Below are 13,764 nucleotides of genomic sequence, written 5' to 3'. Positions count from 1 at the left end.
TGTTGGAGTCGAGCGTTGGACGATACCACTTTTGGCTCGCTCCGATGCCGGGTATGGCATCTTCATTGTTCGTCCGTTCGGTCGCTACGTGATGCACCCGGTGTACGTAACAAAGAAGCACACTTCCGGTGGTGATTTATGACCCGATTGCTTCATCAAATGAAGCTCGGGAACTATGCAAATGGTTGCGCTTGTCGAGCTGCCAACAAACTGTTGCCATCGTGCTGGCAAATGCCGAGGATAGGGCAACCGTTCATAACTTCAAACACCACTTCAACTGGGATTGACACTCAAAAACTTTCCCGTGTCTGCTTAAACGACTCTCCCCACGACCTGACCGTCATCCGCCTGAGGCTGGCGGTGGCGGGTTCGTAACAGTGCAAGATCTCATCTGCTACCGGATTCCGGTGGCGTACTGTTCGATTCCGTGACAGGGCGCGAATAGCAGCTTCTGCCATCACATGCAGCACCTTCTTCATCGGGAAACGTTCTTTGTTGTGTTGCAACATTTTACTGGCCCACTAGCCGGGCCAGCTCATCATCACCATCATCACCATCGGCCATAATCACCGATGCTGACACAAAAGTAAAACGTGTCCTCCCACTAGCGGTCCTGGACGGTTGCAAACAGCTTCAATGAGCTGCAGAGGGCATCAATATAAATTATCGTAAAAATTTACAACCAAACTTGAACTAAGTCTTGCCCCAAATCATCCGCAGTTCTCCCCCTCGAACATCCGAAATTGGAACTTATGGCAGTACAGTACCGTGCGTGAGAAGAGTTTTAAAACTCGTAAGGTATACATTGTAGAGGGCAACAAGTTCGTACCGTAAAATGAAGAACCTTTATCCTTTACAAAGGGCATCAACCGTTGTGTTTGGGATGCTGCTTCTTGTAGTAAGTTCACCAGGCATTTCCTAGCCATCTACCTTGCTCTATCTTGTTGGAGAAAAATCCTCCGTTAATTAGCGTTTAGTGGTTTGCTAAAATGAAATAGAAACTGCAAACCCCACCCCACCGCATAGCGAAAACAGGTTACTCAACCAAAACGCGAAACCATCTGTTATGATTTCGCACAACAAATGTCAGCTACGTATCCCCGGTGCTGCAAAGAGTCAACATTTTAGCGTGCAGGATATTAAGGGGCTGTGTGTTCGTGTGATAGAGAACGGATGCGATTCAATTTGAAAAAAAAAACGCCACGCTACGCCTGCTACCCTTGCAACCTGCCGCACCCGTGGCCAGCTATATGGCCCGGGTACCACGGATTATCTTTCGCGCGAGGATGAGCATTTTTAATTAGTTTTTATCCGCGCAAACGGTAACAGCGTACATGGCAGCCGGGAAATTACGCGCAGCGCAACGGTTCGCTTCGAACAATTCGACCGTGAACCGGTGTGTGTTTTGCGTGCGAGAGGGAGTATACCATCTGCGCGCCTGCACGGCCGGCAATACGCACGACAGCACCGCGCGGTGGCGCGCTGTCTTTAGCGTGTAATCCTTTGATAATTAATTTGAATATGAGAAGATTAGCTGCTCGCCGGGGCCTCGTCACTCGTCTTGTTTTGTGGAAGGAACATGCTGGAGGAATCGAACGCTCGCCCATATGCGAACACTTGCCGGAAACGTTCCTTATCTACCACTAATTGACGCGGTAACGATGTCTTTGTGGAGGTTCGATTCGATGGATGATCCTTAGTGTTAATTTCTAGGCAAAAGCTAGCGCCGAACGCCGCGGTGTTATTATGCTGTAATCTCAGCCGCTGAGCCTACACGACAGGGGGTGGCGTCTCCTGTGCATACTATGCACAACTGGAGCCGTGTATTTATGTTCGCTGTTTTCATTGTGTTAGAACAGCCTAGTATATTCCCCCAAAAACGTAATTATAAATGATTTAAAAATCCGGATAGTCTAGTCCGTATAATACTGCCTTATGTCCTGAAGATGATACTTCCATTTGGGAAAAAAACCGTTACTACTACTTAATTTAGACAACAGTGTGTGTTTCCGACAATTCTTGTGGGTACCATACCCGAAATTATTCAATTCTAGCGTAATTTCAACGCTCTAAGTAGAACTAATTGTACACCAAATCACATACTTTCAGGCGCTCGCGAGAACCGAACTAGATATCGTCGCTAAAATTCCCTTTACGCTCTTGCTAGAAAATGTGATACGCGCATAGAAATAAAATCCTCTAATTACTCCCAACAGCCCGCGTGCAAATCCCCGGCCGCCCCAGGCGTGGGGGAGTTGAACGATTTGTCTCTTCTGTCCGCCCGCGCTATCAGATTGATCAAATCGTCTGGGACGAACAATTTTTCTCTGCCCGAGTTGCCCGAGGTTCCCTCCCCCTTGCGTCGTGCAACGGTCATCAACAACACATTTCGAAGCATCACACCGTTGATGGTGGATAAAGCTGTTTGATAGTCTACGGCTAAAGGCACGGGCCAGGCAATAAGTGTAAACTTTGATGGGTCTTCGCTCGACTTAGCTGCGAATTAATCTCGGCTTATCGCCGTGCCGGCCATGATCTGCGTGCGTCCGAAGTGCCCGGCTGTTAACGCACAACCGTTAACCATTAAGCCAGCAAGCTAGCAGCCGATTAAGCGAAGACTGCCGCACCCGAAACTGTCCCGCGGGTGACAGAACCATTTTTGACAGTCCGCTTTATTTATCGTCCGTTCCGGGACAACTTTAACGATCGGCTGGACACGCCGCTACGCCGTCTGTGGTGTCCGGGACACACAAAATTGTGCCAATTTTCCCTGCCTGCCCGATTGATGATGATTTGTTGTCTAAATCCATTAGCCCCGTGTTCGATTAGCCGCGACAAAATAGGCACTCGACGCGAAATAAAAACCCTTTTTTGTCGTCGTGCGAAACAGCTACACTAAATCGTGTAACAATTCCATCTTGAAAGTGGAAATGTTTTTAAAAAAAAAGCAAATCAAAAGAGAAACTCAAAGGGGTAACCGGTAATGCAATAAAAATATCAAACAACCAAATGCACATCGAAAACGCACGCGATTAAGGATCATTGACACTTGGACATAACCAACACACACGCACCCAAAAATAAAAGCGAGAAAGGGATCGAAACGCCATAAAGGAGTGAAAATGGTGTAAATTTTTTCCAAAACTCAAAAAGAAAGTCCCGCTCGCAGCGCATAACGCTTGCAGACAGGGGGCGAAATACGAAAATAAAATTGTCTAATTCGATTGATTTAGAAAGCGAAACACGCACACTCACAACAAAAAAGAGCGCGTGCAGAACAATCACAAATTTGACAGCTTAACCCATTTTTGGGATCCTCCCTATATCACTTTTTTGTTTCCATTTCGCCCGACACAATCCTATTTTTTTCCCCCCGTCCATTATCGGTTTCTCAATAGCGATTGCGTGCATGGCTAAAATGGCACTTTAAACTGTTTAAATTGTTGTCACCTTTGTTAGGGTTTTTTTTTTCCCTTTTTTTATTATTCTCCTAACACCCATTGCCTTGTTGTTGGGTTGGGTAGTTGTGGCACTTTTTTCTTTTCGATGTAACCTGCAACCCTGCCCGAATTTATTTCATGCGGATTTTTCGTTAGTTGTCCCTCGCAGAAATTTTGCAGAAATTCGGAGGTTTTTTTGTTGTTGTTGTCTTCTTTAAAGTTTTCACCCCGTTCAAGAAATCGCTATTAACTGTGACGTGAGTGTGTTTACATGTGCACATTTAAGGGAGGGAAAGTTTGAGAAAAAAAACCCACCTAAAAAGCCAACTGACACTCGTGTTTCGTGAGCTGGTTTTTTTTTTGCTACCACAGCTATTTTTGCGGCCCTTCAATTTCCCGGGAGTTCCGCATGAGCTGTAACCCATTCGGATAGATGTTACCAACATCCATGATCCTGCCTATGTGTGTGTGTGTGCTAGCTACAACAACATAAATTCCAATCGACAACTGTCCTGACAACTATCGAGCTGCATTTAACCTTCCGAAAGCATTAGCATTTCGGGGGGGAAGGGAAACGAACACCATGGATAGTTATAGGGCATGGCGATAATTTCTAAAAAGGGGTTTTTAAAGCACCATTGCCATGAGTTACTCGCGCGGACCCTTCACCCTTAACCCGCGCACGGTAACGGCGCGTCGATAGAGGAAAAACAATAAAAGCTAAGCCTATCGGCACGACAAAGATTTCAATGTAGCATTATTGTTGCAGGTTTGTAGTTTGATTTTAGTTTATTGGTGTTTTATTGAATTTTAGTCTCGGTTCCATATGTCATCGTCAGTATTCCGTTTTGTCGCTTACAGCAACCGTCAGTTCGAATTTCTGACAGTTATCATAATATTGTTGTGCTGATGTGATTGCCTAGCATTTGTTATCGTTTGTTAGTGTTTGACAATTGATTTACATTCGCAAAACATTGCATACCTTCAGGCGCTTTAACAGTTTATGCAATGTGCATCACAAAAAGGGATGAAATGGCATTTTATACATGGCTAGAACGAATCTGTTGGACCGACTCCTCGTAGACAGAACTAAACTATTCAGCTACGGGTAAGCTTAGTCCAGGGTTTCAGTAGTGGCATGTCATTTGAAGTGGTAGAGCATGGAAAAAAGAACTCTCTGCTTCTTCTTCACCTCCAGAGGGTTGAGCACGATATGGGCAGATTGCTAATACTTTTCCAGGAAACTAGGTACAGGCCTGCAAACCACCATTTTCTTTTTTTTTTCTTTGAGGAACGGCCTGACCGTATTGCTTGACTTATTAACACCACGTAGTGAGGGTAGTTAGTCTTCACCTACGATGGGACTTTTCGGGAATTCGTCCTGCCGTTTGAAGATCGGCGACGATACCCCGAAAACCTCCATTTAAAAAGATCATTTTTTTCGCAGGACCTAACTCTCGCAAGACCTCATGACTGTTGATACCAACTTACCATCTACCATCGAATAATCCATAACTATAAAAAACGGTACAGTGTCGGTGATTCTAGCAAACAGTTTCCAAATGTCACAATGAACGTTCTTACACCCTAGAGTCTACTTGCAAATGGCCCACTACTCCATGCTAAAAACACACACACACCCGACGTAAAGAGCATTGTCTCATTAGCAAAATCGAGCCAAAGAGGTACAAAGCACCAATTAAGAAGGAAAAGGTCAGCTCCGGACCGGACTGGCTAACATAATTAGCCCGCCTTTTGAAAATATGCTTTGTCCTTTGAGAAAGATAAAAACAAAACGTATAACAATAACCTGCCCCCGTAAAAAAGCCCGAAACTATCCAGCACCAGTGAAGGTTGGGATGGGCAAGCGAGAAATGAATTGTTACACACCGACAAACTTGGCCCCCGGTAGTGCTCCATCAACTTCAACAAGGTTCGGCTTTGTTTCGACCAGAATTTGCAAGACATCTCTCGTCACTGTGGTAGACGGCATACAGAGGTTTGGTTTCACATTCCACATTTTATTCTCCCCGCTTTACCGCTTTCACGAGTCAGCTTATGATGCCTTCGGTTTTTACGAGCCATTCAAACCAATATTCTCCTCTGCTCTTCGGTGCGCTTTGTGCTGCTTTCCCATCCCCTGCATCCTGGATGTCTCGTGAGACGCCGGCAAAGATTGCCATAAAAAAGTCGGTAGGAAAAGTTAATATTATCATCGATAATTGTTATAGCTTCTGACATTTTTATCGCTCTTTCCTTTCCGGCTTTTTTGTATTCTTAAGCTAAGCGGAAAGCAGCAACTTTCTACAAGTTTTAGTATGTTATTGATCGTTTTTTATACGTGTGTGTGTGTGTGTGTTTTAGTCTTCAGGGTTCCTGCTGAACTTTGCGAATCGATTGCCTGACTAAGACGCTTAAATGTCACCTAGGGTACAGCATACTGGTGCTTTCATTTGGTAGATTTTATAGATACTTCCCAAACCCTTGTTAAATGCTTCATGTATATGAGAAGGTATTCAATGCCTCAGGTAAGGTTTCTAACCAACAGTTGACGTCTTAGACATGAGGTTTGGCTCCATACCGGACATTGACGACATCAAATTCTTGATAGGACTCAGCAAGCTTTTAGAGCTCTCCCTCCTGGAACTCCTGGAACTGTTCCTTCCAGGGTATTTCACTACCGAAGGGTAATTCTGGGACTGCTGCTCGCAAGCGATCAAGAATTTTACGACAATTCTTTTTGCGAACTAAGCTGGGCACCGCCGTACAAGACCATTATGGATAGTTTCAAACTGCCAATCCATCTTTTATGGGTTTCGCCACCTACCCAGCCAGCTGCACCGAGGTCATCTAATGCAGCTTAGACAAAGCTGCCGGTGACAGTACAGAAGCGGGCTAGACGAAATTGAATCACATCGCAAACAAATGCGTGCACTACCATTTGTCTCTCCAGCAGTAGCTCACATCACATATCACGGCAGTAAAGTCTACTCTCGAAACGTCAAGTAGGAAACGTGTCTCGCGGCGTGGAGACCCGATTCCGATTATGGTGTTGTGATTTTTATGGCGCCCCGGATTCTGACTGCCCGGTAGAGAAAAATTCGGCACCGCCGGTCAATAAAACACAACTCGCCGCTCAACGGGGACACTCAACTCAACGAATCGTTCAATCGTGTTTTGCGGTTGTGGCCTCGTCCATTGGCCCAGGACGCCGGGATGCAGTTTCGTACACGATAGATTTTTATAGCTCCGCCGAGTGCCATCCGGGCTCGATGTGCATGTGGTCGGAGGGCAAGCGGTTTGTGCTTGTTTCTCCAAAAACTTTAAACTGCATCAACGCTGTGTGTAGCACATGCACCAGGGCGCCGAAATAAAACACACCCCGGGCATAATAAAATCTGTCCCTGCGTACGATATACGGGGCGATTGTAAAATCAAACGCCAGCGATTCTTGGGACAAGATTTATAATCCTTCTCCAAGGTTTTTTTTTTCCTCTCTCTGCCGTGCGCTTTTCCTTTGCCTTTGTTGCATGTTTACAGCAGTTCCACACGCACGCAGGACGTTCCCAGGAGCGCGCGTTTGATGCGTTATTTTGACAGCTTTTGGTGGTAGAAATGATCTCGCCTTGGTCAATTGAATCAGACGGGACGCAAACTACAATCGATAATAAAAATAAAAACAGACACTCGCTCCTGGTGCTAAATGGGACGGCGTGCCGAGGACCAGAGAGAGAGAGAGAGAGATAGAGATGCGCCCTATTAGCAGGCGGAAATTTGTAATTCATAAACCTAACAAAGATCTTACCCTTGTGATGCCCCTTGCAAGACGAAGAATGAATGAACCCGCATCAAACTCGGGTTAACAAAGGCACCCTAAAAGAGAAAAAAATACTTTGGAGCGACAGCTAAAACATGAAACGGGTGCTCAGTAAAGGACTCGGCACAAACATAATAAAAACAAAACCCCGCAACGTAGCACCAAGAGCACCAAACTACACATGGGAAACGCTTCTTCAAGATGGGTATGAACTGGGGGAAAAGCACAAACACACACGGGCACACAAAAAAGTTAACAATCGCACAATGACACAGCGCTACAGGTCGGCGAGCATTTACCAACAGTCATCATGGTGGATATGTTACACCGTACGTTTGATCCTTCGGAAACCGGACCCGGGGTGTCAGTGACTGGTGCCTTTTCGGTTGGTGTGTTTTGATTTGACACATGATAGTTGCCCGCGTTGTCTAAGTGTGTAGCTCTGGGGATACTTTTACGGATGCCTTCGGTCGTTGCACAGTGAATCATCGTCATGGTTCCAGGTTTGACATCGAAATCGGATGATCCTGTACGGAGATTAGGGACGATTTCCTGCGTATACTTAGCGCCCTTTTTTTTAATTGCTAGCAAATCAAAGCCACCGCTAATGTGTCAAAGGAAGCGTCGAGGTTCACTTTTACGACCGTTCAAGAATCGCATCCTAAGCTTCCAGTTTTATGGCTTTAGGCGTTTCGCAATCTCTAACCAGCGAATGGTTAACATCCATTTGGACAAATTGATAAATCGATCGGCCAGAAATCAATACACAACCGGCAGGCAAAATCAACACCGAAAGGATAATTGCCAGTTTGCTCGCTTCCTGGCGTGACCCACATCAAAACCCATAGCGAGACCTTTAACGGTAATGATTATTCACAGCAACTTCGAAGCCCGGAACCTGGAGACTATCGCTAATAGCAACTGCCGGCAGGTCTGACTGTCTTCTCGTATGCGTGTGTGTGTTTGTGTGCTTGGCAAAAGGCACTTAACGATAATGGTAATCGAATTAGTTTGGGGCCTTGCCTTAACCTCAAACCGTCATCCGGGTGCGCCTGAATGTATGCAATCCACGCAACCGTACAAGACGCGGCATCACAGCCGAGATGCCGTGCGCGTCGCACTAACCCCCGTACGCCACCCATAGCCCTAATGTCTTAAAATATAGCCATAATTTGTCAAGTGCAAATTACTCTTATCATCAAATTAATGTTTACATAATGAATAATATTCTCCACATATATCAGGATCTTCTTCGAGGTTTGCTAGCCTAGGTTTCGCCCGTACTGCAGTTTCACACCTCGCGAGAAGAAGCAGCACTTGCTCGGGCAAGTAATTAACTACTCCTGAAGGCACCGGATGCAGGTTGGCCCCGGTTCGTTTCCGGACAGTGGAATTGCCCTGCGGTAAAGATTGGATTGGAAGATGGCATCGTGTGTTTGGCTTCCACTTGATTCCGCTACATTTCAACCGCCCACACACACACACGCGCGCGCGCTTGTACACGAAAACTCGGTTTGGCCATGTTTATTGAGCACATTATCTGGAGTTTATCGCAAGCAAATCCGGATGATGATTCGAGGCGCATCATTATCGCTGCTTTGGGTTTCGCGGCCATGACACTTGCGGAGCGAGGTGCGAGGAAACGTGCCAAACAGGAAGCAAACGGAATGAAGACAAATGCGTTGAGCTAGGTATGGCGTGCGGAACAAGATAGGCTCTCAAATTCGATTGACGATTTCGATTAATAGCCTGCCATGTTGCTTCTCTGCTGATGCCTTCCGCCGCACCCTACGGAGTCGTAGACCGCTTGGGACAAGTGCTGGAGGGTACACGGAGGCCGGGTGAAACCGGTTGTTGAACTAATTGAACCAAGGGTTGGGGAAGTTGGGCAAAGTAGCAATTTGAAATGAATACACCGCACACACACACATTGAAGTCAAGCAGCCGGGGAAGATTCTATGCGTTGTGGTTGGGGAACAGACGAGATGTAGAATCATTAGAAGTCGTTTGTTAGTGTTCAAGTGAAATTTGTTTGAAACCTGATTACAACCGCCCGAACCGCTTTACAAGCGTCGAGACTTGCAGTCGTCAACAAGAACCAGTGCACTGCCGCACACAGTTTCCGTCCCGTCGCCGTAAGTCCACAGGCTGTGTAGGATATGGTCGATGCCTACCCAAACAGACTCACTTTTTCCCGGCATTACCGGAACCCCCCCCCCCCCCTCTCCACGAACCCAATAAAGGACTGTGTCTTTGATTGGCAAAGCATCCATTTTTGAGCTCTCAAATCGGTTCGGTTCGGATCGGTTTTCGGTTGCATTTGCGCCAGAAGACCCAGCCCAGTAACCATCGGAAAGGCTAATGCATGCACAGCTCCAATGGCTAAATTGCGAACGATAATTGGATGTGGCGTCCTCCTCTGTTGTAACACGGTGCCTTTCGCCACCTGTGCAGACCCCGCGGTGCCTCGAACGAGATGAAATCTCAGCCACCTGAAGGTACTGCACCTGCCTGCCAGTTATCAATAGACAGAGTTCAAATGCTGGACGGGTTACGATACATACGCCATCAAGGAAGCAAACGGGGAAACCATCTTCCCGGCTATCCATTGCGTGGGCCTGATTTGTCGGGCACATGGCATCCATTTAGCAGATATGAATCATAAATCAAAAAGCCACTTTCGTCGACGCCACCGTCCACGAGCGGGAACGATGACAGCTAATTTAAATTAGTACCGTATCCCCCCGAGGGTACCGGTCGGGGTTCGATTTCAAAACGGCTTAATTTGAATGCTTCCACGTCTGTTTGCGCTATCCTTTCTCGCCACCGGTAAGGTTACGCATCGGCGGAAGATACTAGCTGCAGGACCCGTTTGCTCCTTTAAAATCTAGATCGATGGCTTCTCGGCCAGCCATCCAAAACTAGCACACGGGCCGAACTTCCCAAACGCTTCGAGGGTGCGGAGGCGAGTGTGCCTACCTTAGTTGAACATTTATCATCCCAAGCCAGGCGTTGAGTTATCGTGGCTTTAGATGTTGGCAAGATTTACACACGATAGTAGTGCACACAGGCTGGACCGGCACCCGTAATCCAGCCAACCTGCCGACATGATTGAGTGTTCATTACATATTGCACGTTACCATCGGGCTCTGCATTTCGATTTCTGATACCGCTCGCCCCAGAAAGCCTGTAAAGTGCTACACTTTATCTAACCAACAGGCGCATCATTCGGTGCGATACTGTCAAACAGTGGTAAAACTGTGGCCCCGTTTTATTTGGTTAGCGTCTTGGTGCTTTTGACCACTTTTTTTGCATGAAGCCTTCGCAACGCTTGGTTTGGTGTAGAGTTGGTAAAACAAAAAAATTCTTGACAGCTTCAAAGTTTGCAGTGGTAAATATTATCGTTTGCGAGCATGATGTTTTACATCGTCAGCATTACTGAGACGGCCTGAGGGCATAGAGAGAGAGAGAGAGAGAGAGAGAGAGAGAGAGAGAGAGAGAGAGAGAGAGAGAGAGGGAGGGAACAAGAGAAGGAAACAGAGAGCATGCAAAAGCCCACAAAAACTGAAGGTTATGCGGACTCCAACAAATGTGTTTGTTTGTTGCAGAATAACTACATTTTTTGCTGAGACACGATTACGCATTCCCGTGTTACTGATCAAACTGTCTAGTGTAGCTAGTTGCTATAAAAAGTAATAACGCTTTCACAAGGTCACTGGGTCACTAAAACGACCACTACAAATTTTGCTATAAACCGCTAATGACTTATGAAGCAATGTTGAAGGAATGCAAGAGTTATGCAATCTAAAGACCTGTCTAAATTCACTATCAAGCTAAGTAGATGCGTGCTGGGACGAAGTAATAAAGCATGATAGTGACATTTGTCATGCGAATAGCATGGGAGCTAACTTTTAACATAACTCGGTTTTATAGCTATTATCTCGACCGACGTCATCTTACGACTCGCGGCAGAGCTTCAGACAGTTGAAGCCTGCTGAAGTTTGCCCTTATCCCTACCGCGATCGTAACAAATCGCTAAATTTAAGACAATTTGCGGTGCTTGCGATGATGTGCGCCACCGTTCCTCGCTGTGTGTGACCTCGCCCGCAACACGAGCGTACAGAATTTGTACTTGCCGTGCGCAAACAGCTAACCCGGTACCGATTTTCTACCATTACCGTGCACTTCTACGTAAGTGTTTAGCTGTGCTCGAGGGTGCCTCAATGTTTTTTTTTTTTTGTTCCTTACCATGCCCACCAGGCAACGCAAAACGATGACCGATGGTGGGAGATGGAGGGACAGAGAGCGCGCCAAGCGCAACAGAACGAAACGTTAATCCCAAAAGCTCAACGATGACAATTCGCCGTTGCGCACGCGATAGGTTTAGGCAGCTAATTAATGCTAAGGTGTAGCTTGGTTGTAGCTGAATTGGTTCGCGACACTACTTATTGCCTGCTGTAGTTGTTGTGCTGTGTGCGTGTGTGTGGAGAGGGAGCCTACACACGTTTGCACGTGTGCTGTCTGGACGCGGTCATCGCAGACGGTGAAGATCGACACCGTTTTGTCCGTCGTTTGCTGCCAGTGCGCAAAGAGACACCGCACCTAGAGTACGCAAAGCAGCAACCACACTCGACCATCGCTACCAGCATGTCTGCACTGAGTAAGTACTTTGAGCAGGCGATCGCGGACGCTACCTGCCGGGATATACTGCATCCCGGGATCGGTTGTGAGCAGTTCGCGTGGAGCAACCTGCTCGGCACCGTTCGCTCGAACGTACACTTCTTCCTGCCGATCTCGCTGCTCCGGCTGGTGCTGCTCGTCTACAATCGGCGTGCAGTGTCGTCCGAAATTCTGCGCCAAACGTCCCGCGAATTCGGTGCCATGATGGTGAACGCACTCTGCGTGGCCAACTGCTGGACCGGGATGTTTTGCTTGATGATGCGCACCACGGGCCGGATTCACGACAACTTTTCCGTTTCGCTGGCACCGCTGCTCGGTTCGTGCGCCATGTTTCTTATGCCGGCGTACGTACAGACGACCCACGCCAAGGCCATCGTCGTTGCGGTAAGACGTAAACCATTGCTTCTCCCTCCCCGAGTGAGGCTGCTCTTGAACTTCGCCTAATTCGTCAACCTTTCCGCATACCACACAGAACCTCGAGTGTTGGATCAAATCGCGCGAAGGCAAGCTTGTCGAGTGGATGCGCGACTCCCGTACCGTTGGTACGCTCTGCTTCATGCTGATCAGTGCCGGCATTGCAAGGTACGCACGCAAAACTCGCCACCGGACAGAGTTTTGGTTCATACAGCCACTCAAACGGAACTACAATCAGCTGCGCCGGGAGAAGCTCGACAAGGCAGCGTGTGAACATGGATGCTACCATCAGGAGAGTACTTGTGCACGCTACGTACTGAACGGCATGCGGACGTACTTTACCTTTGGTGCGATTCTGGAGCTAGCCCGGCGGCTTATCGTTACCATTGGGCAGCTACATCAGACACCCTCGGAAAGGATACGTTCATTGCTGAACCTTCGCTACCGTTTGATACTCTTCTTGACACTGTACAACGGTACGTTTCGGGTAAGTAGAACAAGTATGCGGCCATAACCCTAGCAGGCCTTGCTCTTTATTTGCCTACCAGGTTCAAGTACAATCACGCGTGACCTAGTGTGGCGCGCAAAATTACCAGACGCATTGTTCCAATTGCGCAAAACGCTCGAATGCATAGGTTTAGCAATCTGATTTGATTATCTTTTTTGTGCGAGTAGCTAGTGACGTGTCTGCTAGGTCAACGTCGTAGGCAGGTGAAGGAGTACGATAACACAATCGCCGGTTTCGCAAGCGGCTTTTGGTATTATGTGTGTCCGAGCTACAACATCTTCAACCTTGCCGTCTGTGCCTTAACGCAGGTACATAGAGACGCTTTCAAAAGCCGAATGCTTGGTGGTATCTTCAAGACTGATACTATTAATTCTTTTTCTCATAGACACACTGGAACTTCTTGATGGAGAAGTATGCAAAGATTGGCCTCGTACAGCGGCTTGATCGTGTATCCTTCTCATCACTCGTGTGGATCATCTCGATGTGCTACGTCACCTATTCCCGTGCCTACTACCCCTGGGCAATGTCTAAGTTTGCCCTCAAGTTTATAGATATCTGTTCAAACTATGCGTGAGTATCCTACTGCAACAGTGCCCAACAGTGCTTAAACTAAGCCCCCATTGCCTACTTTTTCGTCCATCCAGCTCTCGAACTGCGTCAGAGAATTTCGCTGCTCGATACTTTGCCGCTCAATGATAACACGTCTTAGGATGGGATGCTGCCATTTTTGTTCTTAATTACACTAGTTGCTACGCGAGTTGTGTGTTTTTTTTACAATGTTTTAGTTTCAATGCAAATGGTTAAAGCTCTAGATGTGTAACAAAAATTGACGTGATGTTGGTTATTCAGGTTTTGCTTAACGAGTGGCATTTTTATGTTTGTAGTGTTTATTCTGACCAATCGTC

At 47.0% G+C, this 13,764-nt stretch overlaps 2 protein-coding genes across 2 annotated transcripts in view; both read left to right on the top strand.

Annotated features, from left to right (window-relative positions):
- Nucleotides 1-13,764, top strand: part of LOC126561148 (uncharacterized) — a 506,370-nt gene that overhangs the window by 429,775 nt on the left and 62,831 nt on the right. The window lies entirely within an intron of this gene.
- LOC126558184 (uncharacterized) lies at nucleotides 11,905-13,583 on the top strand. The gene is made up of 5 exons (XM_050214153.1): nucleotides 11,905-12,321; nucleotides 12,410-12,838; nucleotides 13,027-13,167; nucleotides 13,245-13,429; nucleotides 13,504-13,583. Exons 1-5 carry the CDS (start codon nucleotides 11,905-11,907, stop codon nucleotides 13,553-13,555), a joined length of 1,224 nt encoding a protein of 407 aa, XP_050070110.1. The 3' UTR covers nucleotides 13,556-13,583.

This window comes from Anopheles maculipalpis, chromosome X (genome assembly GCF_943734695.1).
Source record: "Anopheles maculipalpis chromosome X, idAnoMacuDA_375_x, whole genome shotgun sequence".
Taxonomy (NCBI): Eukaryota; Metazoa; Arthropoda; class Insecta; order Diptera; family Culicidae; genus Anopheles; species Anopheles maculipalpis.
Note: the sequence above shows the minus strand (reverse complement) of the source record. Positions and strands in the feature narration are given on the sequence as shown.

Bases quoted from the DNA above. Each gene is read 5' to 3' on its own strand.
- LOC126558184 (XM_050214153.1), top strand. From the start codon at position 11,905: ATGTCTGCACTGAGTAAGTACTTTGAGCAGGCGATCGCGGACGCTACC. The intron at 12,322-12,409 runs GTAAGACGTAAA...CATACCACACAG, and splicing joins CCAAGGCCATCGTCGTTGCG to AACCTCGAGTGTTGGATCAA. The intron at 12,839-13,026 runs GTAAGTAGAACA...TTGTGCGAGTAG, and splicing joins TGTACAACGGTACGTTTCGG to CTAGTGACGTGTCTGCTAGG.